This window comes from Bemisia tabaci, chromosome 5, assembly GCF_918797505.1.
Source record: "Bemisia tabaci chromosome 5, PGI_BMITA_v3".
NCBI classification, from domain to species: domain Eukaryota; kingdom Metazoa; phylum Arthropoda; class Insecta; order Hemiptera; family Aleyrodidae; genus Bemisia; species Bemisia tabaci.
In genome coordinates, this window is record NC_092797.1 from 21,856,887 (window position 1) to 21,884,271 (window position 27,385).

A 27,385-nucleotide genomic window follows, 5' to 3' on the forward strand; every position below is an offset into this window, starting at 1 on the left:
GGACAGGGGTAGCAAGAAACTCAACAATTTCAAAGATATTGCAATATTTTGAATTGGATCATCTTTATCAAAGAATTGTCCACTTGGGATTGTGATTGCTCTTTTCTGCCCCAGGAAGCGGTGAAAAAAAAGGCGCAACTAAAAATAATCTTAAAATTTTGATGTACTCAAAAGATAATTGAATTTAGAATTTATGTCTATATTCTTATCAATGGAAATCTTCGGGATTAAGTATGATTTGTTTAAAATTTGGTCCGGTCATGAGTAATTAATGACTTGTGTGAGTTTAATTTTTTGATTTAATTTGATCTGTTTTTATTTCTTCTGGGGAGGTAGATTTTGCATCAATCTTTTGTTTGCAAATTCTGTCTTAACATTTGAATGTTAAATTTTTTATACTTCTAACAAAACTTCATCAAATGATAATTTTAAATTCGATTTAACTTGAAGGTTGCTAGGAAGTTGGGCCATTGTGCGCATTGTATGATTCACAAAACAAAGGCATCATGGAGAAATAATCCCCTGTTAAGTAAGAAACTTTGTTAAATATCATCCTTTACGGTCGAGTAACGTTGCTTTTGTACTATCGTCCTCCGCTCAAAGTTCTCTACTTCCCTTCTTGCATCACGGGGCTATACATGATTCATTGCTTAGAGGCAAATATGAAGTATTAAGTATTGTCATTTTTGTAATTTAAATTATCCTGTATCAGATTTCAACTCACAGCTGTTTGATAGTTTAAATGAGGAAGAAGGCAAACAGTTATAGTGTCCCTTGCTCAAGGAAAGAGTCTTGGGAGTTCTTAAGTAATTTTGAAATCTAAATTCTCTCAAAGGCTGATTTTAAACTTGGATTGAATTTCATCAGATTGTTTCTAATGAGAAGTTCACCTTTTTGTCTTTTGTATCCATCATATTTTGGAGTATTAATCAGTCAGTAATCAAATGAGCCTTAATCAGTTTTAAAATAGACCCAGAGTTTAAAAGGCATGACCAAATTTTGCTCAGGATTATTGAAGACAGATTCTGTTCAAAATATAAGCCGTGCTATCTGATGTTGCAAGTCTGTATCAATTCAATACAAATAGCTCTTTCCTTCAAGTGTAGCTTTTACTTGTTAATACTTCATGTTCTCCTCCTTCGTCTTTGGTCCGCCACCACTTGGGACTCAACTTCAATAAGGGATGGTGGAGTCATTGTATACTGAAGCATGATCTCTCATCAAATCCCATTCTGCACAAGTAACAAATCACAAATCGTACATACATACCTACTCATGACCTCACCATTAAAGAAATAATTATTGAAGTTCCTTAAAAACGCATAAATTATGATTCTGTAGAAAAGCTTTTCTTAGAATTGGCTCAAACAAGTTAGCAGAGAAATGTAATATTAGGCAGTATTTTGACTCTTCTAGAAAATATTTACAAGAGCATAAGATCTGCATTAGTGACAAGTTGATCCTTAAATTTTTTATGTGATGATTGCCTTTTTTGCCAAACTACAGCCAAAAACATGATTTTTCCGCTTCTTCAATATTCTGTTATAATTTAGGTGATGAAAATGAAGCCTGAAAAGTTTGGAGCAAGGTATAGGTGATTTTTTTACCCTTAATTTATGAAGGAGAAGTCTGAAAATGGTACACCCTATTTCATGCTTTGTTTTGTCCCTGTCTTGGAGAGGAGGGTATTTTCAAATACAAAAAAATTGACTATTGCCACACACTGTTTATTTATTTTTTTTTGGAAGAAGGGAGGAAATAGGGTTTGGTGGTAGAAAAAATTATAATTTAAAAAGTGTGCACTGTTTGAAACTTTTCTATTAATAACTTTTGACAATAAACGGTTAAGTTACAAAAATGGATTTTTAAGAGAAGTAAAGGTTTCAATACTTGAGGAATTTTGTGACAGGTTGTTTTTAGTGAACACATCCCATGACATCTTAATTTTTGGCACTGCGGAGTCTCCTGTGACCGTCACCCTCCTAAACTGCCTGTCTATAGAACATAGTCCACAATCGGCCAACAACTAGTTTCTCAGCTGTTGCAATTTGTGCAACCAGTGAGCCCTTTTTTTCATTTCACTCCTTGCCCTCATCTTAATTCATGCTGCAAAATTCTTTTATGGAAGTGATGGAATTTTCGTCCTGGGATTTAAAAAATTCTATTTTTTAATGTTAGGTGATTATTTGTTCACGGTTAAATAGGTCATGCCTCTGTTTTATCAATTTATTTGATTTTGATTGATTTGCTTTTGAACTGAGAGTGTATTTATACCCAGGTTTCCTTCTTCCTTTTCATTTCTCTTTCGTTTTCGGGTGCCAGATTATAGAAGGCACCATCTCACTTTTAAAATGTTGTTGCAAACAAACACTTTGTATAATATCTGCAATTATTTTAATGGCTGCGTGGCAGGAAAACGTTCTGACTGACGGAGAATGCTCTGGTGAGGAAGTTGAACCAGAGGTCACCGATGAGTGTGCCATGCTTCTCCACCCCTCCACTTTGCTTAGCAAACCCTCTTGCCAGGCCAAATATGGTAACCATGGTAACCTCATTTTATAATTTTTAGCAAGCATGACTGTTTGAATCACTGTCGTATTTTTTATTTTTTGTTCATTCTAGAATTTTTTACACTAATTTTTTCAATAATTTGACTGCAGTCTCTTTTGTTTACAAATGACCTTTGTAATTTCTTTAATTTCAATTTCAAAATCATGAAGATGTAGAGCTCAAAATTTTCAAATAACTCTGAAGTGTCTGGAAGAGCCCTGTCTGAGAGCCCTTTTATTTTGAAATGGATTATTTTGAATTTTTTTTTATTTCAAAGCGGAGGCCTTAACCATCCTTGGGCACTCGTGTAATCATACATCAAAAACTTGAAACATGGATATATTATTTGAAGCCAAAAGATAGCAGATTTGAAGAATGGTGTGAGACAGTTCACATTATATCATTTCTAGGTTTTTTTGTATTTATGACTTGGAGGCCTCCTCTTAAAGTTTTAACTGAAAGTCCTATAAATTTATCAAGACTGTTGTCATTGAACAGTTCTTCAGTATAAAACAATTGAATGGTAGCACAACAACATCATGTACAAAGGCAGAAACATAGGGATGGTGGGAACAAAGGCTATTAATGAAGGAAGAGGGGGATAAAAGCAACTTCACCCAGTTCATTTTTTTTAAAAATAGAAATGAAACAAGAGAAAACATGCAGAAGAAACACAGACTAAGATCTTATTCTGTAAAATAAATATAAAATCAACAAATTAAACCGAAAAGTAATCATAATTAACCTGCTAACTGATTAAATTCGGAGATCTCCCAACCAGTGAATAGCTGGGCTTTATTTGTTAATAGAACGTTTAAAGTCATAAAAAAATAATAATAATGATTTTGTAAAAAAAAATTTATGCTGGATTTTTGTTTTACTGATGACTTGGTTTCCAATTGAACGTTGTAAGTTGCTTTTCAATATGAAACCTTTGTTCTCATCACTTCTGTGTTTATATTTATCAAGAATATTGAACAATTTTTTGCCAATAACTGGTGTGAGGCATGCAAAACTTCACAAGATACAACTTTGGATGGTTTTCATTTTGTCAATTCTCTGTTTTTCCATCCAAAAATTCTGCCGTTTGATGTCATGTGCCCTTATGTTCACACTATTTCTCCATGAATAAATTAAGGTTAGATGCACGAGTCTTTCCTAAACTCCGGTTTCCTTTTAATGACGTCTCTTAGCTTGGGAGCAGAAAGTCAGGAGGCTGCGCTGCACCGATGATGGGTCTAGCCCGACCCAAATTGCGTCTGCAGTTTTCTTATCTAATTGGTCGTAACTAATATTGTACCGAATAGCATTTTTGAGGGAAAATTGTGCTCAAATAAGTTTTTTTTCTTTGGAAAATGAGGATTTCAGTTTTATGTAGATTGAATTTTGATACATTGATAAAATTATCAACACCCTGTCTTCCATTTTTGTTTTAAAACCTGTTTAGTCGAGGGGAGGGGGGGAATGGTCATTTATTCCAAAATTATGTAATGAAATGTTTTTTTGTCAATTTATGATCAGGTTATTCATCCTAACTCTCTTCTTCGATATTCTATCTTCTTCAAAATTTATTTCTAAGTGTAGTGATTGAAATTTGATTATTAGTAGATCTATAGTTTCCAGAAATACATTGCATGACGTACAGGGTGTTTCAGGAACTAACATTAGACAGTTGGTTTAACGTTTGATTTCCTGGGTCTGAAGATTTTTTTGTCGTTGTAATTCTTCTGAAAACTACCCCCATTGGAGTTGTTGCCTTTGGAAGTTCTGAAAAATCAATCATTTCATCTCCTTTTTTGTGGCCAAATCTGGCCATGGTTTTGCTGTTTGTGAAAGTATCATAAATAATTCTGCATATTTTTTTTCATACTTTTCATTTCTGGGCTTAAATTAGGATTCTAACACTTGAAGAGGCAGGGAGGGGAGAAAGAGGATTTGCTTAGATTTTTGTCTGTTATTTGGCATGAATCGTTTTAAGTTTTATTAATTCTAATAACCAATTAAACTATTTAAAATATCGCTAAGAAATACAACTTCTTCCTTTCTATTCACTTTTTAAGTTTGATTTTTTGTTCAATCTGTGTCTAATTTTTAAGTAAGGTACCATGAAGTGTAGTTACTAAATTGAAAAAAAGAAAAAAAAAACATCAAATGGATCAAGCATCCATTCATTTACAACTCTAAGAACTTTAAAGGAGTTTCCGTGTCAGAAACTTCAATCACTTTTTTCCTCTTTTTTATTTGTGTCAATCAATCTAGAACAGCAGATGTGTCAAACATCTTAATTTTTCAATTTTTTGTTTATCTTTCTGAAAATTCTAAGCATGCATTTGGGGAAACTTAGTCATTGCTTTTAATTGCTAATCACTTTAGCATGCTTTGATGCATTTTTTCCATCTAATCTTAACCTTAACCAAACCTACATGCAGCACTAACGCACTTCTGAAAATTTGCTTTTAGTGGTGAAAATATTTTGTAACTGGGCAGGTTTGCTCGTAGTTGTAGCACATGCTTTGCATAATTTTCTTTAATTTTACTTATAGAACTGGAAATTTCATTCTCTTCTCTGCTTTCTCATCATTTTTAAATAAGCTTATGCAGGAGATGGCCTTCTACCTTTTACCAACAATATCTTTGTTGTAAATTTTTTTAATGCAGCTGAAGATATTTGTGTTAGAACTTTAAAAAGTCGAAAATAAAACTTTGTCTAATTTGTAGCCAGAGATAGAATATATTCCTTTCTTTTAAAGTTAATTTTCAATAAGAAATTCTTGTATTCATGGAGGAAAACAAACTTATGAAAAGCTATTAAGTATTTTCCCTTTCTATTAATGTAAGTGCCACCTTCAACAAAAAAAAACTAGGAAGAGAGTTCTTTTTCCATGTCAGTATTTCCATTTTGAAAAATGCACTTTCTTTCTAAAAGAGGTTTCTCTTGCTAAAATTCAATGAATATCGCTGTCTTTCTTGCATTGCTTAAATTTTTGTAATGGCGCTCATGCCAATTTGAAAATGATGCATTCATAATGGAACTTTGCATATTCCAAAAAGTTATCGAGAACAAAATATGTAAAAGTAACAGACTCACATGAATTGAGGGAGGAAGCCAATGAAGGGTGCAATGGAAAAACTGCGCCTCAGATCCTAAAATTCACCTGAGTTTCACTCATTTTTAGAATAGAAGCAGACAGTTCAGTACCTCGAATAGGCTCTCCGTCTTTATTTTTCTATATGGAGCGTGCCCTAGATAGACCTTTTTTTTTAAAGTGAGTCAAATAAAAATGTTTTTATTCACCCAATTTGGCCTGTCTTTCTAGTTTTGTGTACTTATAAATGACGTTTATCATATCTCTCTCTTTCTAATAATGTATGTATGTACTTTTTTGTAAATTTAGCTGGACTGTCTGGGAATAAATCAGATCCAAGTGGAGGTGATGGCCCAACAATTGCAGTGCAGTCACCTTCTCGAGCTCATTTGCCTCCGAACACAGATGTTCTCAACATAGACAGTCTCTTTGGATCTCCCACATCGATTATTCAGCAGGTGAATTTTGCATTTATTACCTTTCTATTTAAATTAATACACTTTATTTTAGGAAGCTCTTGCTTGTGGCTTGAAGTAGCAAATTATTACACACACCTTTCCTGTTTGAGAGGAGAGGTATCAATATAGGTGGAGGTATTGCTGGCTTGATCTACATAGTTTACAAAAACGGTGATTATTTTGGAAGCACCGGCACCCTTCATGATTTTTAATTGTTGTAAAACCATTCAACATGAAGAGTAGGAATGAGACAGTCAGAGGGCTATACTGTGTTGATTGTGGGTCCATTAAGACCCAAAATTTGTCCACATCTGCTCTCTTAACCAATTGTGACTAGTTATACCTCTTACAACTTTTCTTTTTGAGGAAAAATATTAACAGAATGCAATTTTTCTCTCTTTGTGAGAGAAATTTTCTAATTTATCAGAAAATCAGTGCATGTTGACCAAATCACCAATTCTGTCTAAAACCAGTAATTTAACAACTGATGCACGTTTTACAGCGTATCAATTCTTCTCTCACACTGAATGCCAGTGAACTGATCATTATCTGAACCTAATAAGATCGGCTTAAAATAAGCCCCATAACTTTTCTAATTTTACCTAATATTTTGTATCTTCTTAAGATAAACTGTAGATATATTAGAGCAACGATTTCTTTTCCAAGAATACTCCTTTGCAGTATCAATATTACACTTGAAAGTTTACAAATTGGATTATTTTGTGCATGAATTCCATACACTTTTCCATTTAAAATGACCCATTCTTTTCTTGTCGATTTATTTATTTATTCACAGTCACATGGGACAAGTTTGAAAAAAAAGAAAACTTTGTTACCTTCTCAGCCAGCCTCATCTACTAGGGCGAGTGTTGTATTTCCGTTGCTAAGTAATACAAATCCCTTTTTGTCTCGGCAGCGTCAAGGAGAGCGAGTATCAGGTAATATATGTCTGTATTAATTTTCTACCTTACACTTGGTATCATGAAAGAAAGCAAGTAACAATTGTTTATCAAAACTTTGTGTGATTCTTGTTCTGTGCCTTATAAGTATCTGTGAGTTTTGAACATTATAGCTCAGGCACACAACAAGACTCTATTTTATATGTCCATGAAAAACTAAAATGTAAACAGAAAATTCATTAAATGACAATTGGGATAAATTTATGCCTCTAATTTCTCACGGATTAATTATCATATTCATGTAATTGGTCGTGAAAATCATAATTTTCGGTGTTCTTTACAAGTTAAAAAAGAACCCTACAACTAATGTCTGCTCCAGATTGATGGACATCGAGGAAAGATCCATGTTAAAAAAATGTATTTTATGCCAACCATCAATTACAGGTTATTCAGCCTTGAAGGAAGACTTACCTCATGTTGGTTCCAACCCAAGTCTGCACTCAGTTGTGAATATTGCTGTGGATAGTCAACATTCCATCACTAGTCTTGATAATCATGGTCCGTTTTCACCACTCACTTCAGGAGCCTCTGGTAAATCTTTTCTCATGTTATGCATTTTGCAGACTCATCAATAAGGGAGTTTACTTATCTTATAGTGGCCAAAAATTCCGATTTTTTATCTATTATAGGATAAATCCTGATGAAAGGATGAGGTTTAATTGATATCTGCTGCAAAAAAGGCCTTTTTGAGAAGGCAGTGAAGATTTATTATCCTACCTTCCAATTTCAGTTCTCTCATTAATTTCAAGGTACTCCCGTAAAATAATGGAATTTTTGGAGTTGATAGCTTTCATTTTCTTCAATAATTTTCCTGATTAAAAGTTAAGAGGTTGACCTCTGAAATTAAGTCTTAATTCCTTACTAATAGTAGTTTCAATGGCTAATAGTTTTTATAATAAGAAGCAATGGACTAGAACCTAATCAGGAATGGTAAAAATCAAATATGAAAGGAAGGATTCAAGTTGAGACAAATTTTGGATGCTCTTATTGGATACAACAAAGTTTAATTTCAAACTTATACCCAAATGCTGTTATTTTTTTTTCATTCTAAAGAATGAAGGGGTTCTTTTGAAAATTTGCTCTTTGTCTAATAGACCATGAGACAAGATGCAAGAATTAATTTATGTTTTCTCATCAAAACTTCACTTAATACATGATTTGTGCAACGTAAATCATTGAAAGTAACTCCTAACCAAGATATTAACTGTTTTGAAGTACAAATTCAAACTTCCTGCTCATAAAAAAGTTATACTTTATTCGAGTTAAGTTGCACTTTAAATGTCACTGTAACAGTCCCTGCATTATTAAGTTATGGCAGCCTCAATCTCGGCACTTCAGCTCAGCTGTTGCTTATCGTTTGCATTTATAACAGCTCAAAGCAGGGAAAGAACAATGCTGGATCAAGAAGCCTGCTGAAATTGTTGTACTGCATGATTTCATTCACGCAAACTTTGGTTTTTCTTGTGAACGGGAAGTCCAAATTTTTTGTAATCAGTGCTGAATAAAAACGTTAATAGCTTGGTTAAGAGTTAATGTCTATAATTTTCATTGCTTAAATCGTGTCCAATGTGGAATTTTTCAATGGAAACTTACATCAGAATCCTAATATTCGTGCCTTGTCTACAGATCCACTGTGAGTTGGATTGCATTTTGCAAAAATGAACCAAGAGCATTCTAATGTAGCTAAGATTGTGCAACTTTTTTTACCTTGCAAATATAACTGATCATCTAAACAAGTTTGATCTTCACTCCCAATAAACTTAAAACTCAAGACGAAAATTATCTTTATAAATTTAATTTTTGCATGATTTTAGTTATTTTATTGCAGAGAATGTTAGTTGCACAATCCTACCAACGTTTGAATGCCTTGAATTGCCTTTTTGCAAAATGCAATCTCTTTAATCTCTTCATCATTATCTAAACACTTGGCTATTTTAGGGAAAGGAGATGGAGGAGAAGATCTTTACACATGGATGGCCAAACAACAAGATTTCATGCAAGGCAGTAGTCCGGAACCCAACAAAAAGGACTCATTGCAACATCGTACAGCGAAAGATCAAAATGTGGTTTGTAAACCTTTGAACTCAGTTTCTTTTCATTAACTCAATGTAATCGGTCAGGCAGTTTAGGGCCTTTTAAAGGGATAGAATCTTGAATCACAGTAACTTTGGTTCAGTAATAAAATTCATTTTTCACAGCCTGCGAAGATGCTTGCCCCAGCATGAAAACAGAGATTCATTGTGTTGCCTTCTAGACTGAAGTATTTTCTGTATAAACTGTGGCAGCTCATAAAAGGACCAAAAAAGCTGTATTATTGCCTCTACAAATATTTTATTCCAATTTTTAGCATGTGAACTAAAAAAAAACGATAAGAGATAATAATGATAATGATAATGAGTACATCAGATCATGGAAGTTGACAATGACATCATATTCACATTGTATTCGATGTTATGATCAAGTAGCTAATCTGGTATGGTCATGTGAACTGAATGTGTGATGGAAGAAAGGCTGCCAAAGAAGATGTTAGATTGAGTCTCTCCTGGGAGGAGACAATGGGGCTGCCCAGTGAGAGGGTGGCGACACGTGGTTGAACAAGAAATGAAGGCATGCCCGCTCTCAGATAGGGGTGTTCAAACAAATTCTTGCGGGAACGCTATCAGTATTGTCTCTTACTAAAACTGGTGGTAGTACCGACAGTGGCAATGATATCGTTAACAGCCCGCCTTATCGGAGTTTTGAGAGCTCGCACTCAATGCATTTTTGCCCCGTGTGTCGGTTTGTCAGATTGCCTGGTGCGGCAGCGCGTAAAATAGATGTACAAATGGCAACAGCTTATTTTCATCAGCTCCGAAAACTCAGATTGTTATCGGTAAGAGCACTCTTATGGTAACTTTTTCTTGACAGAGCTGTTTTGGTAACTTACCGGCAACGCATAGAACAGCCCTACTTTCAGATTTGCTTTGGTAGGACAATGGTCTTTGGTTCCTTAAGAAACGATTTTTTTAACTTTTCGATTTTTCATAAAATTTTACGCAAGAAAAACCATACAACAGTCCTGCAAAAATTCCTTGGCACTGCCCATTGCTTCATCAGAAAGTGCTCAATGAATTGAATTCCATTTAATTTTTTTTTCATACAGTTTTTATTTCCGCAGTAAACCCTAAAGAATTTCAAAAATGTAACCTCTTTTTTTCAGCAAGAGCCTGTTCCAGCAACTGTAATTCCTGAATACACACTTTTGGCTGCTGGAGGGTATTCCTTGTATCCAATGCACGATTCTCTACGTTTACTAGATGCTCATCTCATCTTTGAACCTCTATTGTCCAGCCTTGGAGTTATGCCTCAACAAATGATCACTAGTTCTGGTATTAATAATCAAAATATATATCAAATCAAGTATATAAACCCATTTGATCAGATTAAAGCTATGAAATTTAATTTTTCAAAGTAATCACATATCTCAACAAACAAGAAAAAACATTAAAAACGTGACCCAAATACAGTGAGTAAGGGAACAGTAGGATAGTGCTGGATCCACTCTCTTCTTGATGAAATCTAGTGACTATCAGGTCGAGACTGAGGGAGGAGGGCGTTCAGCTCAGGCAGATGCAGAGGAATATAAAATTGGGGTATGCGAAGAGATCTATATCGATTTGGGTCTTTTTAGACATCATCACACTGGTCAGTGAGCTCAGCTCAGCACCCCACAAAATCCTAAACAGCATTAAAACGCTGTTGTGAACATCGCTGCCTCCCGTCAAGTTCATGATGGCGTTAAAATGTCATTTAGGATTTTGCAGGATGCTAAGCTTGGCTTACTGACCAGTGTGATTTAATGGATGAGGTCTAAACCTGATGTTTGTGTCCCTTGATGGATACTTAGAGAGATCTCAAACTCTCTTACACTTGGAAGATATGAAGAAACAGCAGTTACTTTTTGGACGACCGTCATAATCAAACGGGACGAATTTATTGTTTCAATATTTAAAAATTCATTATTTAGCAGCACTTCGTAGCCTAAATAAAGTTCTAGCTCAAGGCCAACATTTTTCCTTGCAGTTTTTCTTGCCATGAAATTTCATTTAAGCCATGTTCTATCAACCTTTTCCAAGATCTCGAAAAAAGGGAAAGGACTACGTGCAAAACGGGCCATTTGGGGCTCGGGGCGGATACCTTTGAGACTTGCCCTATTCATTAACCTAACAATGCCCCATCTTTTCCCAAAGTTTCAAGCCCCCCAAAAATTTTGGGGAGACGCGGCGGGGGGTCAAAGTTAAAAACCAGCAAAATTTTCGCGAATTTATTACTCGAAAACCAAGAAGTTTTGGAAAATGCGGTTTAAACGAGCGTATTCAGCGTGACGAGAGCTTTCAGAAAATGTATAACATCATAGGGTTTTGTCAACTTCAGCTCGAATTATCGCGCGAGCGGAAAGGAGCGAAGGTCGGAAAAATCGGCTATTTTAAACTGCGCGCGGTGACGGATTAGGGGACATGTGGCAACAATGCGAGGTCGGCAGAGGAGTGTGATTCGCCGAACTGAGTGGGAGGGGACGTTTTCCCTCCGATCAACGCCGCGCGCGCAGTTTAAAATAGCCGATTTTCCCGACCTTCGCTCCTTTCCGCTCTCATAACTCGCGACCAAAACATTTCCCCAGCATGCGGTAAAGAGCTAGAGGGGCTACAGAGAGTCAGGAACAATTTATCAGTTTTTCACGAAAATAAAAAAATGGCTTTTTTTTAAATCGGCCCAAACGTGAGAAAATAAGGGGTCTTTTTTGAGCGTTCCGGCGCTTCGGAGGCGATAATTCGAGCTGAAGTTGACAAAACCCTATGATGTTATACATTTTCTGAAAGCTCTCGTCACGCTGAATACGCTCGTTTAAACCGCATTTTCCAAAACTTCTTGGTTTTCGAGTAATAAATTCGCGAAAATTTTGCTGGTTTTTAACTTTGACCCCCCGCCGCGTCTCCCCAAAATTTTTGGGGGGCTTGAAACTTTGGGAAAAGATGGGGCATTGTTAGGTTAATGAATAGGGCAAGTCTCAAAGGTATCCGCCCCGAGCCCCAAATGGCCCGTTTTGCACGTAGTCCTTTAGATGGGTTATTTTCTATATTTTTTCTTTCTCAGCTTCTTATCCTTCCTTTTCTTCCAATAAAGTATCAAATTTCATAATGTTCGGTAACAGTTTCCTATTTTACTTTCAGGTAGCGGTAATGGAGGTGTAACATCATTGGAGTCCTGGGGTTCAAACTTATCTCTAGTCGGAGGCATGGAGGTGATGCGTATTGATATTGTTGTCAGTGAATTTAGAAAATCATCTGACTCAGCCAAGAAACCAAGAGGCCCCAAAAATTCTGGAAAGGGTGGCAAAGGGCAAGGTTAGCAACAGTCATCTTACCTATAAATCCAGTTTATTTCTATATTATCTAGACAGTATAGCAATGGCAAGTTCTGATTGAAATTTTTAGGCAGCAAAACTGACTGTCAATGAAGATGGTTGTGGAGTGGCATCTCTACCCCTTCTTTTAATGCTAAAATTTTCTAAAAAAAATTGAAATGCAGTTGCAAGAAATCAAAAATATTATTTAGAAAATAGTAATCTTTCTATAATAATGAAATAAGTTTCAACAACAATAAAATTGAAAACAAATTTTAAATGAACAACCAGTAGGCAACCATTAAAGACTTTTGGCCCCAGTGCAGTTATAATTTTATCCGAAAAGGCACCTTAGTGATACTTAAAAGATTTTCCATTCAGGGTCCCGTACCGCTGAATAACGTTTTATTCAACGGTATTGTACCGCCGAATAACGTTTTACAGTACTGTACTGCGGAATAACGCCATCCTTAAAATTATTTCTGGTAGAAAATTTAAAATAATGTTGAATGATTGAAAAACATTATTTTACTTCACCCATATTCTCTCACAAATCTCTCTTTACACTTTTAAAGTCCAAAAATTGAAGATAATGTAACATCATGAAAAATTTGAATCTCAAGAGGTGAGGACAACCATTGCACACAAAGTGATGCATAATATGAATACTCATACTTTCTTAGTAAAATCCGTACTTGTCAAAATTATGTAGCAACTATTTTAGCAAGAGGAATGATGAAAGAAATGCTGCATTTTTGTTCAAGATTCCAAATTTCTTTTAGAAATTCCGAGCGAAGCACCAGCGTTTTTGTGTGAACGAGTGAGCATTGAGTGTGATCTACGTCGAGCTGCTGACATGACAGTCGTAGAAGATCTCAGCCGCCAGAGGCGTAACATGCTGTATGTTTCTCGAGGACAGCTCAAAAAGAATTCTAACACTGCAGTCAACGTTTGTGTCTCCGTCCGCTATATTTCTCAACAGGTACATCATCAAGTCATGGCTAATTTTCATTTTCTCAGAGCAGTTCAAATAAAAAAAGTAAAGGAGTTAGTATTGATTTTATTTTTTTAATTATTATTTAATTTATTTAGCCAGTGGTCTTCATCCTTATGGCTGTTGGAAGAAAAAACTTTCCGACCCTTTGGGCTACCCACTATTTGGATATTTTTAGACTAAAAGGAACTATGTTGCACACAAATTCTATGCATATAGTTCTTTTTTGACATACATACGTCCATTTATGAACATTTTGAAATTAGTGTATTTTTTGGAACTTTGATCAAAGGCAAAGGACAAGAAAATTGAATGAGGATTTCCTATAAACTTTCACAGTTCACTCCTTAAATCTCTGCGCAAAGTAGTATAACTTACAGCTTGTTAAAACTCCAGAACTATAATCAGGGAAAAAATAAATCCCGCGTAATACAGAGTCAAAATGTCACCTTGCTATGATTGTATGATCACCAACTTGTGTCCATTGACCAATGCGTCTAATGCCTGTGTTCTTTGCAAAATAGAGCTGTGCAAATGGTAGGCTTTGTTGTTCCTTGGTCTTGTGCTCTTTTTATCATGTCTTTGTTGGACTAGATAATCTACAAACTGAAGACTTTTCCTCTATGACAGGCAGCCAGTCGAGTATCTGATTTGATAAAAGTATGGCAAAGAGAGCACATGACTAGAGATAAAAAAGCCAATCAATCGTATGCCTCCATTTCACCTCAAGCTTGTCTTTTCCAGTTGACAAACACAAAATTTCAACGAACATGCAGGAAGCTAAATTCCGTTGCCCAGAGTTTATTAAAATGCTAAGAATTTAATTTACAGTTATTTTTTTGGTTTACCACTTACAGTTTTTTTAAGACAAAGCCCCAATTATTGAGGATACATTTCTGTATTTTTTCTCTCTTTACTAGGTAAACATGCCTCTTCTGAGACTACTGCATCAAATCAGCAACATGTACCAAAATGTCAAGGACACCCAGTCTGAATTAAAAGAACAGCTTCCGGGAGAAACAAAACTATTGCCAAAAACGACTGTGAATAATAATGGTGGTTCGTAGCTTTTTCTCTTTTCCTCTAACATGTTGACTGTCGAGGGTTTTTTGGTCCCTACTCACACAAGACCAACGCTGGTTGTTTGGAATGGGTGTTACAAAAGCTATAGTTTGTAGCTTCCATAGTGCCACTTGCTTTATGTGCTGTATAACTGAATGTTGCCGCATTTTCAAGAATTCACCTCTGTCATTTCATCAAGATTCCTAAATTTTGTGTCAGTTTTCTGCGTTCGTCAACTTTTTGCTCGCTTCAACCATTTCTGTAGCCTCGCAAGATCAGTCATTGCCGGTCCCCATTGGCTGGCTTGGCAATGAATGTGTCCATTTGATCACGATCTAGAGGAAAGAACCAACTCACATCTCCAAGAATCGAATTATGTTTAGTCAAAGATGAAATGATGGTTATTTTAATTTGGTGGGCAGCAATTAAGTACCTATCATAATACTTTTTATATATTTACCATCCAACAATGCAATACAACCTGCAAACTGAAAGCCATCTTCATGCAGAATAATGCATGGCTGTGTTTCTACAGAAAAAATCCAATCCTCTCTCCTAACTTGATGAAGAGTAAACTAACAAGAGAAAGCTCAGAAGCACAGAATGTCTCAGAGGAGGTTTTTTCTGTGGAAAAATGAAATGAAAAATTTAAATTGAAAGTAAGCAGGGAGTAAAATATGTTATAAAATTATTCTCCTTTATGTCCCTCCTGATTTCCAGTGTTTTACTTCCTCAACACTTTTATTATCTCATTTCTTTTCACATTACCTAAATCTGTCCAGTCTATAGTTTCATAAAGGTTTTTCAACCTCCTCTAAATATTTCAGGTCTGGAGTCACACAACATATCAATGCAGACACTTGTTCCAACAGAAACGGATCGTTTTATGTCTAGACCAATAACTTCATTTTATCGGTCACCTAGTGAATCGAAACCAATAGTTTCTCCATCAGCCTCTGTTAGATCTCGCCCCACAAGCCTAGCCCAAAAATTACGCTCAACCAGTAAAAGTGTTAGAGGCTACATGAATCTTAGCGACAATAATGTAGGGCATCTGCAGAATGGCAGTTTTCCAAGTCCTGTCCCATCAGTATCTGATGGCAGGATTTCTCCAACCAAAAGTAAAGACCATGATATCACGCCTAGATGTTGGAAAACAATTTATTATTTGTTAGATCTCTATGCAACAATGCCTGAAACAAAAACAGTCGATCACAGGTAAGTTGATGAAGGTTTATCTTTTTTGAATTTGTAAATTTATTATTTTTTCTAGTCAATTGTAGAAATTCAATTTATAATCTCTTAAAAAGTAAAATACAGTCTAAAGGTTGAAAAATATTTTTCAAGTGATTGCTAATTTACAAATTCAATGTTGCACTCAAATTGTTGAGAAATGTTTTCAACATTATTTATTTTACAAAACAATGAGTGTGGAAAGTACCTATCTCTAGGGCTGTCCAATTAGTTTGCAGCAAGCTTTTGAAAGACCTCCGGTAGGAAAAAGTAATGATACGAGGGTTCTTATGGAAAGCAATCTGAATGTTTGTAGCTTGCGAAAGAAACAGATGCCGTGAGCAACATGACTGTCTATGGTGCGCAATCCAGAAAAACTGATATAGGGCAACAATGCATTGAATGAGAGCCCCTGCAATCATGATAAGGCCAGCCATTTCCGATAGCATTGCCATAATCGGAGCGCTTAGCAGCATTGGTTTAAAACAATACCGAAAGTTTACTGGCAAGCAATTGTTTGAACACCCCTACCTGTAAAGTAATAAACCGAAATTAACAAAAAATGAAACAGACAGGAAATTGAAGTAACAAACTGTGAGCTAAATAACAGCATGAAGAAAGCTGGAATTAAAAAACTCAAACTCAAATAAATTATGTTAATTTATTTGTGTGAGCTAAACACAAATAAGCCAGAGCTCACTCAGAGCACACTAAGAAGCTCTGAAGAGCAAACTCTATTTGAATTTATTCTTCATGCGATTCATGCCGGTGTCTTCGCAATTCAAGTTCATATATCAACATTGTAGCCAAAATTTTAATTTACTCTAAGGTTAAGCATAGGGATTTCTATCCATACCTTCACAAAATTGAAATGAATTTTAAAATTGTCTAATTTTTCCAGAATATCAATGGCAGGTGATTTGGCAGATAGCTTCAAAGTGGTGAAGAAATTTGAAACACTGATTGAAGCAAAGTCCAGCGAAGATATTGAAAAAGGAGAAGGAGTTCCGAACATGACGCCATCTTTGCCTCCTCCACTCCCGCCTCCTCCTCAAAGTATGTTCTTCCAGTTTTTATTGTTTATCTTATACTTTTATTTTTATTTTTTGGAGTTAACCTCAGTTCATATCAAGAGGTTCTAAATTGGTCTCATTTGCACTCCAAGCATCCATTTAAAAAGGAGGGATCCAGTGTCTCCTAATGAATAACTGAGTATACTAATTTCCTTTTATTTTATTAATTCAAGAAAGAAAGATCTAAAAAGTTACAAGTTTTTAGTTCTGCTTGTTACGTTAAGTGTTATTCAAAGTAATGAATTGCTCGGGAAATGTGGTGACCTCATAGTTTGTAAATTTGAAAGACTTACAATAAATTATATAGTTAGGAAGTTGTGTGTATCTGTGGCTGACTTTAGGATCACACGGCCAATATAATGTCAAGTTTAAAAAAGAACGCTTGTAAGAGGGGAAATACATGAAGTAAGTGGGAAGAGGTCGCGTATGACCCCTTGCGATTTGAAACCGTGTGTTGCTTCAAATTTATCATTTTACCCATTTTTTTTAAAAAAAGAAGAAAAAAAATCAAACTTAAATTGAAGAAGCTGTTCTTAAGAAAGTAGAAAAATGGCATTTTCTCTTTATTTTTTACTTGGAAAATGTGAGTTCCCTTCATGTTTATTTTTTTTCGCAGGTATGGTGAGAGGTGAAAGAACTCGACTCATTGTTTTTGCTGTGGCTCGCATTCATCGCACGCGACTTCAAGCCACGCTCAGTGGTTTGAAGTTAGATGCTGAAATCACCTCTCTGCATTCAAGCATCACTTGCCGGAAGAAGACACGACCACCTAGTCTTGAGTGTTCAGTCACCGGTCAGGTCGGTCGAGCTATGGTGGTTTTACTTGAAGGAGTTGCACCCAGCCAGCAGTAAGTGTATTTCCTAGGATTTAAAATTAAGAACCAGTGAAGTTAATAATTTTATCAATTATCTGATCAATTTTCTGCCGTCTGAAACATCAAGATCATTTTGAGTTTTTGGCCTCGAGGTGCTCATAAAAACATTCCTTTATTAATCGAAATGGATTGTTCAATAGACCAAATTCAAGGTGACTACTGTATTTTTACAGGGGATTAATTACCTTTTAGCGTGTCTGATTCCCTCTTTTTCCTAATTTTTTGCTCTTTTGCTCCAGAACGGTTGTAAAAGCAACAGTGGGGAAGTCTCAAGCATTGTATTCAAGCATGAGCCGCAGAACCAAAGATAAGAACTCAGGTCTGCTTACTATCGGAGCTGTGAACATCGACATTCCTCAGCATCCTGTTGCTCTGCATGGAATGATGACACGAGGCAGCAAACAGCTGTCTTCGACATTGCAGGTGATATTTTAACACAGATGAATTTGATTTATTGAATCAAGTGAAACTGTTCTCATTCACATTTCCCATTAAGTAGTAGTTTCCTATTTAGTAATCAAAAGTACTACGTATTAGGGGGAAACGATTATTTAAAAATCTTAACTATTTGTTTTTGAATAGTCTCCCTGATTTCTGATCTGAACTTGAACCTGCTAAATTAAGTTATTGAACTATTCAACCAAACGGTCGTCATTTGAAATATCTTGCAAAATATCTCATATGAACACAGAAGCAGTATTGTCACATCTTCTGGTAGGTCTGGACCAAGGTAAGTGAAACGAAGGTATGCTCGTCCCGACCCTTTCGGCCAAAACTCGGGTTTCGGCTCTCGCCGGCAGAGCTGTGGCGCGCGATTTGAATGTCAACATTTTTGCATCCTGGCCGAAAACAAACATGGCGGCCGCGTCATTCTCGTGTTTCCGCTTTCCGCGTGTATGCGTGTAATCAATTCCGGCTTCTGAGAGTTCTGCCAAGGAAATTTCTCTGTTCTTTTTTCTCGTCTTGTAGATTGAAATAATAATAATGTGCCTTGTGAACTTGTGAAAATGTGATTTGACTGAATGATTTCCCGTGTGTTCGAGTTTGGTTTGAGTTTTTTGCTGATCGGACAAAAGCTGTAGAAGGTAAGTTGTGTAGACTATTGCAATTGATTATGAGAATTTACTGCTGCGCAGCTTTGACGTGCTTAAAGGACAAGAATTGTCTTCACTTTGTTGTCATTTGCAAAGTATTTCTTCAACGGGAATAATTGAAAAATGCAGCATTACTACCAAAGATTGGATATCATTAATTCGAGAGTATGCTAAGAAGAGTCTCTAAACTTGCCGAATAGATATGGATATTGGTGTCATAATGACACCCTCGCAAACATTTTCATCATTAGTATTTGCCTGTGGTACAGTTCTCGATTTGCCGACCAATAACTGCTCTTACAGACGGCCAACTTTTACCATAAATACTCCTGCATCAATTATAACTCACAACAGGATTCATAAATCTTTGGAGCATACTTGTTGATGCATATCCGTGCCCAAATTTGCCACTGAAAGTTTATCATGTGTTTAGAAGTATAAACACAGTGTATTTTTTGAGCATTACTCCTTGCCTGAGTGTTATCGTAGGTACATCGTACATCTCTACTTAAGTGTGCATTGCATCAGAAAGTCACACAAAGAAATAGAGAGAATCGTGCATGGCATATTTCGATGAAAGCATCTGGAATCTAGTTATTTCACCAAAAGATTATTTATCTGTAATTCTTGCTATCAAAACTTTGCTTGCAGGTACTTGATCGGCAAATCTTATGTATACTAGATATTCACCCAAAATTATTGAAAGGAATATCAGTTTGTTCTAAATATTTCTAAGCACAATTATTAAATTGATCCTTCCATCTAAGCATGCGTACTCTGAGTGCAGAGATCAGTTTGAACAACCAGTTTAATAAGCCTTAAGTAAACACATGCTGTCTCCTCTGCAAATCCTCCGATTGGTTTAGGTACTTACTCTTCCGAATCATCTCACATTTTCCATCTACTTTATTTGCAGATGCCGAAACAATGCTCGTTTGCAAATTGCAAAAATTATGACACTGGTGGTGCATTGTCATTCTTCCGTTTTCCCAAGGACCACTCTCTTTGCCAAGTATGGCTGTCGGCATGCAAACAGAACACGAATGTCTCGAATGGAAGGATTTGCCAGGTGCATTTTTCTCCCGAAGATTTCGAGGCCCCACAAATCTTCAAAACAACAAGACGTAAAAGATTGCGCAAGAATGGTAAGGTTTATCTTAAAGTATTTTTATTACATTTTGGATTGGTCTATACATCACCTTTAGTAACTTCCTGGGAAGTTAGATAGGTACCTACCTAAGTATCATGAAGTTATCAAGAGAGTTGGACATGGTCTCTGTTTTTCTGTTCCTTATCTTTCTAATGAGTTGCAGAAACCTTCAATTTTTTTTTGTTTTTTTTTTTTTTTGGTCGCAAAAAGGTCATAGCTTTTTGAAACCATAAAAATGTTTATTTTATCAAAGCAAAATAATTCACCAGACCTTTATTCTGGAAGAATTTATCAATGTCTTAATGGCCATGACAGGTCTTGTTGAATCCCTTGTAGGCCAGTTTTCAGTGGAATCTCACTTCTCCCAAACTGAAATCAACTTATTTTACTAACTGTGTACAGAACATAGATAGTTCTAGTCATGAGCAATGGAGGTAGGATTCTTTATTGAGTCGTTTATTAATTAATACAGTTTGCTTTCAAAGATGATAACCTTCTTCAGTCACTGCTGGTGTGAATGAGAGAGAGTTTCTTATTTCTCTCGTAAGAAACATTTTTAGAGACCTCATCAAATAAATTCTCGCACTTCTAGACTGCGATAGAAGATCATCTAACGTCGCTTTTTCATGTAAAGTAAATGCAAAAAGCAAGATAGTGAATCCTCTCTCGCAGTCTAAAAGTGCGGAAACTTATTTGGCGTGGACTCGACTTTTTTTTATAACTTTTTATTTTTCTTTCAGCCAGGCACCGGCTACATATTTTTTTCTCTTTTCAATGAGGCAGACAAAGTAAAGAAAATGTAGGAATCTAATTTCCCTAAATTTTATGAAGATGGGCCAAGATCCAATCAGATATGATTAAAATGCCGGATGTGTCGCCAACATAGTCGGCTGAGTTCTAGAGTGTAGGCAAGAAAATCTACCGTATCTCTGGCATAAGTTCAGGAAAATGTATCTCAATTATGGAAATTCGCAATTTAGTTACGTACCCTCTTTATTTTCGTGCAAAATAACATACTAATATTACTGTCTGAAATTTTGAGGGAGTATTCTTTGTGCCAAGAAGAAAAATCAGGAGAAGTTTAAAGAAAAAAATCCTTTTCATTTTTCCCTTAAAGAATAAAACTTGTCAACAAATCCGCCATGTCGCAATCCGAGATACGTTCTCTGAACTTACACCAGCAATTTTTCCTTCTTGCTATGAACTAAATGTGAGGATCAATATGATGGGTCTTTTTTCTCCCTAATAGTGAGCCAACTAATTTGTCAGAACTTAAATAAGTACATACATGTGAAATCAAATTAAAGCAGTCCGTAAAGAAGCATTTTTTAGTAAAGCTGATTATCATTTCATTTTAGGTTATTGTATGCTCACTTGAGAAAGTTTATGAGAATTCAATTCAGAAGGAAAAATTTAAAAGTTACTTTTTCTTCAAAGTTAATGCTCATATATTTAAAGCAGGACTTTTTCTCTCTTGATGTAAATATTTCCTGTATTATCTTTCCTTAATTGTAAGGTTTTATACGATACATGTAATCAAAACAACTGTTTGATTTGAAAAAAACTGATCAGAATCTTTTGTAACTGATGCCTGCCTTCAACCAAAACCAGAAGCAAAGTTTCAGCAAAGTAAGCCGATCAATAAAGTTTTTACGATATCGGTAATCTTCACTAAGCGATACAACCAAACAATTATACTAATATCAAGTTGTATCATGAACGAACAGCCTCATTTGCCAAGGAAAAAGGTAATATTTCCCACTCAGAGACCTTGAACAGAAAGTTTGTTGAAGTCCTCTGAATTGGATGAGTGCTATTTTTCCACCTCTCTGGATTAAGTGATTAATCTCTCATGAATTTCCTTTTGCAGCTATTCCAAATTTACTTCTCTCCACCTGTGAAACAAATGCATGTCCGAATTCACTACTCTCAACATCAGAAGCGATTGCATCTCAAGAGGAAGATGATAATAATATTGAGGTAACACAATAATTTATTTCAACTACAATGTTCATTCCAAAAATTTAATTTAAAATTAAAGAGAGAGGAATTTTATGGTGATTATTAGAAACAGAATCTTCAAATTGTTGGCACAGAGAGAATGAAGACTCCCCTCAAATTTTGCACTTCAAATATTTTATGAGTTCTATCGTAAAGACAAAGGGAGAGGGAAAGATCTCTCTGTCTGAAGATATCTATAGTCTTTAAGAAGTTCGTGTTTGCCCCTGAAGTATATCTGATATACTTGCAATTCGTGTTGCTCAAATTTGAAGTGAGTAATTTTCTATCACTATTATCATTATTCTAATCATCATGTGCAGCTGCTGAACTACAGAAAATTCCAATATTGACACGCTGTATCCATATTTTACGAAACATTCAGAAACTTAAATAGATCTTCTAACAGAGGAGAATTTACAACGCTGTTGTGAAAAGTATTTTAAAATGTGGATTTGAAGTTTGACAGCTGATGAATTGCATACAGTGTGTGCTCAGAACAATGTAGATGGATTTTTTGAAGAGGTCGGGTCCGTAATGATAAAGAGTGTCAGATGATGGGAGTTGAAAATGACATTGTATTTGACCACATTATCAAAGAGCTTGTCTTCCATGGTTATATTAATAGGATGATGGAAGAAAGGCTCCTAAAGAGCATGCTTGATTTGGTTCCTCCTGGGAGGAGATGAAAGGGATGCCCAAAGAAAGGATGGCGACAGGGGTTTAAAAGGAAATAAGGAAGTTTAACCTCCCAAAAGGGCTGTTGTGGGAGGACAGGGTACTGTGGCGGTTATATGTCGTAGAGTGCCAGAGAGTGCTGTGAAAGCGACTCATATGTTTGTATTTTCAAACACGCGTTCAAGTAATAAACAAGAAAATTTGTACTTTTTATTTGCTTTATCTCATGTTCCATTTCTTTTTTACAGGTATCTCGTGAAACCTGTTGTGTTGCCGGTTGTGAAAATGCATCCCTGCAACGTAGTGAAAAGCATGAGTTATGTTTCTTTCCCTTTCCCAGGGACGAAACAGTATGCGAGAACAATTCTGCAGCAATGGCTACATTTTGTCTTTTGGTTTTAACACATTTGACATGAATTTCGGCAAGTTTAAACAGTGAACTAATCTCGGTTAAATTTTTATTGATTAGTTCCAGTAAAGGGCCTTTATGCAATTTTTTTTCGTTGATCAAAAATCCTGTATCGAGAAACCAATTTCTCAGCAATTTAAGGAGGTGCGGAGCATCAGCAAAAACGAAAATTTTTTCTTTCGTGATGGGATGTAAGAAATAGGGTTTTTTCAAGGTTACTTGTAGTTCATTCCATAATTTTTGATTGCCCCCGCCACAATCGCTGGTCACACCTACGACCTTATAATTAATTTTTTCGAGTTCAGAAATTACTTTGAGAAGTAATTTCTTACTCATGGGTTTATCAAAATCGAGAAATACTGGCTGTTTCCATTTATCAAAGAGTCCTCTAGCCATTATCGCTTGGGCATAGTTATGAGGACCCACAACCTCGTCTTCTTTCTTGCAATATTCAAACATACGTGAAACTTTCATCTCATCAAACGTGAGAACTGTAACCTTTTCCTTAGGAGTTTTATCATTGCCATGAATTTTCATGATTGCCAGGACATCTGAAAGGACACCTGACCTGAGTTTAAGGGTGGATGCCCATTTCCTTAGAGTGCTGACTCCAGGAAGTGGATATTTCAGCGTTTTTCTTAAGAAAGTATAGCATCTGCGACTAAGGTATCTTATTGTCAATGCAGTTGAGTACTCTTCCATTGTCCAATTCTTTCTTGACTTTTTGTTTAAAATTGACACAAAAAAAAATTGCATAAAGGCCCTTTACTGGAACTAATCAATAAAAATTTAACCGAGATTAGTTCACTGTTTAAACTTGCCGAAATTCATGTCAAATGTGTTAAAACCAAAAGACAAAATGTAGCCATTGCTGCAGAATTGTTCTCGCATACTGTTTCGAAGGCTTTAAAACATTACCTCCCTGGTGATGACAAAGAGTTGGCAAGACTCCTCGGAGAATTTTTTGGGTTGGTCAATCGATGGTTCGACCTCTTCAATTCTTATTTGTTGAAAGCAAAAGTGCCCACAAAAAAGCCTTTTGAAGGGTTGGAGCATCAGATGTCCACTCTTGAGGAAATGAGCAAGGTCATCAAAAATATGTTGTGTGTCGGAAAAAAACCCTGCAGTTGTTTCAAAAAATGATCCTATTGTCCATTGAGTCCCTTAAGGGACTTTTCGAAGAGTTAAAGAAAAAATTTGGAGCTATCTTCATCATCACTCATCGGCTCAACCAAGATTTGTTAGAAAACTTCTTCATGCAGGTATATTATTTTTCTATCATATAAATAAATGAAGTACTTTGTTAAATATCAGAAGTTGCAGATATGTACCTGTGCAGTTATTATGATGATTTGTGGGCTCTAGATAATTCATTTTCTTTCGATCAGTATAAATATTTATTAACATAAGTAACATAACATAACATTTAGTAACATAAATTTTTTTTTTTTTTGGTTTTTTTGGGGTTTTTTTTTGTGACAGAAGTTCTCAAGCCAGCTCTAGCTCATCAAAGGGAACTTAATTTTTAATCCTTAAATCTTCTAAAGAAATAAATTCTTTTAATAACCCCAAAATAACCCCAATTAAACGCCAAATCAGGCCATTTGTTAACTTAAACTTAAGAATATGATCGAACCAAAATATTGACCACCAAGCATTTCAAGCCCCTTATTTGATTTCCAAAAAATATTTTTGGTCTCAACTTTTATCTCGATTATAATGTATCATGTAATATGTAACATTGCCTCAATTTTATATATTAAGTTGAGCTCAATGAAAGATGCATGGACTTGCATTTGCCATCAAATAAGCAGCAGCCAAAGTCTGTGAGGGCCTATAACATAGCATTGTAGACGCCCAGGGAATACATTTCGTGAGGAAATGCTATAAATTGCAATCACATGGTAAAGTGTTTACTTTTGTACCGGAGTGTCAAGTTTGTTGTCTATTCGTCGATTGAAGGGGCTCTTCTAATTGAAATTTCTTTGTAACAAAATTTAAATAAGTTGCATCTTTTTGTTTTTTTGGATTGCAAATTGCCCACCTTTCTCACACATGGAACATATTCTATAGATCGTTTAAAACCAACATTTATTGACCAAATGGCGTCAAAATATTGATATTTCAAAATATTGATATAATAATCATCAGTTGTTCTATAACTGAAGAATTCAAAAATCTGTTTTGTGTGGGTTTTTTTTTTTTTTTCTTTCTTTCTCTCTCTCGTTTTTACTGTCTACTCATTTGGTTTCTCATTTTGTGCTTTCATTATTTTTTTATTTTATTTGTCAGACCAGATTAAACTATCTAAGAGCTTACTTTTGTGGATTTTTAGAAAATTAATTTTTAACCAACATCCCTAATTGAAAATTGTTGCAATTTGTCTTGCCTCTTTGAAGGTTTTTTTCACAAAATTTTAAGCAAAAATGATGGTTTGTTTCCTTCCAGGAAGTTGAAATAGGAGATAAGATTTCGAAACATTACAGTGCAGATATGACTGTTTAGCTCAACTATCCAATAAATTGTGAATAGCTTTGTACAGACTTCCTTCCACGGGCAATTTCTTCAGTTGTTATTGAGTTACTTTTCGTGATAGTAAATTTTTCCCTGAAAACCGTAGAATGTCCCATCAGCTCATTGCAAAGCCTAGGAAAGGTTCACTGCCTTCCCAAAACATAAATGTATGTCTATCATGATTCATCGATCTGTGGGACTCAATTAATTTAGTTACTGTAAAATTGTTGGTGGAGTTTTATATTTTTACCTTGTATGTTACTTTTTATTATGATTAAGTTTTGTTATCTATTCATGATAGAGGACTGACCCACAACTTCATCCACTCTCATCAAAATTGAACACAGTGCTAGTGAATTTTCATAATTGCCAGGACATCTTTAAATCTGTAGGGATATGTCAAACATAAAATACAAAAAATAGTCACCCGCAGCAAATTTATTGTAACATTCCAATATCAGACCAATTCTCTTTTTTTTTTCACAAACGAAATCTTGCGATGAAATACTGAAAATTCAAGAAATTTAAACTCATAAAATGTGCAAATTTCCTGTGTTTTTTTTTTTTTTTTTTTTTTTTGGTTGTTGTTGTTGTTTTTGATGATTCCGGCCTTAACAGATCAGTGTGTGTGTCCAAGCATTACACCAATTTGCCTTGAATTTTGTAATTGTTTTTGTCATTTGGTGGTTTACATGAAGCTGAATTAAAAATGCCATTTTTCTTTATTTCACTTCTTTTCTTTTTATTATTATTCTTACCCATCGTACCATTGATAGAAATCATAATTTTTCTTTCCTAACAAAATAATAAATTAAAAAATTTGTAAGCTCTGTTCATTTCAGTGTTATAGATGTAACAGTCACAATCTTATAAAATGAATTTTTGATGCCATTGTTCCCAAGCTCAAAAAAAGGAAGACGGTTGTTGTAGGTGTAGAAATCTACCATGTAAAAAAACCTTTGCCATGAAAACCCAGCTAAAGCCTTGGGTCTTGGAGACTGAAGTCCATTTGTGCTGTAGCACCAGTAGTAAAGTAATTTGAAATTTCTTTCCTCAAAAGTGGTCATGCAGTAAGATATTTTTGCTCATTATCTTCAAGTTAAAATTCAAGCTGAAATTTGATTTTTTACAGCTGAAATATTTGACAAAATAGTCCTGTAATAGAAAGAGTGCTAAATAGAATTTGCTCTTCATTATGTTTTTTATAGACTTCAGTGCATACTGAAGCAATAGGATTATGCAAAAATTATCAATTTAAATTGGACGTATTTCTATGAAACGGAACTAAACGCCAATTTCAGTTCCTTTTGAGGATTTTAGAATCCCGGATAGCGTGTTCTGCTAAATGGAGCTGAGCGCCATGGAAAAGCATTGGGAGCATAGGACGGAATAAGCTTGATGCCCGGTTCCACCGCCAATCCAACTCCCCCTCTACCTTCTTCACCCGATGGCATTTAGTTCCGCTTAGTAGAAATACGTCCAATTAAAAATATACGTAACCATTTTTTCCACCCAAAAAAGTTGTTCAGAACTTGAGTAAGTAATGTGCTCTCAGAAAATGAGATTTTGTAGTAAGTACAGGATGGCCTTTTGTAATATATAGGACTTGCATGGAATTTTAAATAACTTTTCTGGAAGTAAAGACATTTCTTTATCGTCCAGTTCAAAGTTAAATTAGATAGAAGAAAATGTTGAATATTAAAAGGTTTCATCGAACTGTTGAACCTAGGGCGAGACTCTGAAGTTGGATATGTTTTTATAACTGGTAGGAAAGAAATTGGAATCCTTACTTATCCTAGTAAATTTCTTTGAAATTTGATCAGATTCGCTCCCAAAATTCTGAGTTAATCTTATGGGGGTAACAGGGTC

General features: G+C 35.3%; 2 protein-coding genes across 2 annotated transcripts in view; both read left to right on the forward strand.

The window, feature by feature from the left end:
• tweek (transmembrane protein KIAA1109 homolog tweek) overlaps positions 1-27,385 on the forward strand; it is a 112,256-nt gene that overhangs the window by 44,507 nt on the left and 40,364 nt on the right. Inside the window, 13 exon segments of the mRNA XM_019050941.2 lie at positions 2,413-2,545; positions 5,946-6,094; positions 6,891-7,032; positions 7,438-7,584; positions 8,992-9,119; positions 10,253-10,421; positions 12,264-12,437; positions 13,219-13,418; positions 14,351-14,489; positions 15,320-15,710; positions 16,627-16,781; positions 17,415-17,646; positions 17,913-18,096. Coding sequence (XP_018906486.2) covers positions 2,413-2,545; positions 5,946-6,094; positions 6,891-7,032; positions 7,438-7,584; positions 8,992-9,119; positions 10,253-10,421; positions 12,264-12,437; positions 13,219-13,418; positions 14,351-14,489; positions 15,320-15,710; positions 16,627-16,781; positions 17,415-17,646; positions 17,913-18,096 — 2,343 coding nt within the window.
• On the forward strand, positions 18,148-26,258 carry LOC109032220 (uncharacterized). Its single transcript, XM_072300422.1, has 4 exons — positions 18,148-18,758; positions 19,684-19,912; positions 21,788-21,897; positions 22,842-26,258. Exons 2-4 carry the CDS (start codon positions 19,684-19,686, stop codon positions 23,007-23,009), a joined length of 507 nt encoding a protein of 168 aa, XP_072156523.1. The 5' UTR covers positions 18,148-18,758; the 3' UTR covers positions 23,010-26,258.

Bases quoted from the DNA above. Each gene is read 5' to 3' on its own strand.
- LOC109032220 (XM_072300422.1), top strand. From the start codon at position 19,684: ATGCCGAAACAATGCTCGTTTGCAAATTGCAAAAATTATGACACTGGT. The intron at 19,913-21,787 runs GTAAGGTTTATC...TTCCTTTTGCAG, and splicing joins TAAAAGATTGCGCAAGAATG to CTATTCCAAATTTACTTCTC. The intron at 21,898-22,841 runs GTAACACAATAA...TCTTTTTTACAG, and splicing joins AAGATGATAATAATATTGAG to GTATCTCGTGAAACCTGTTG.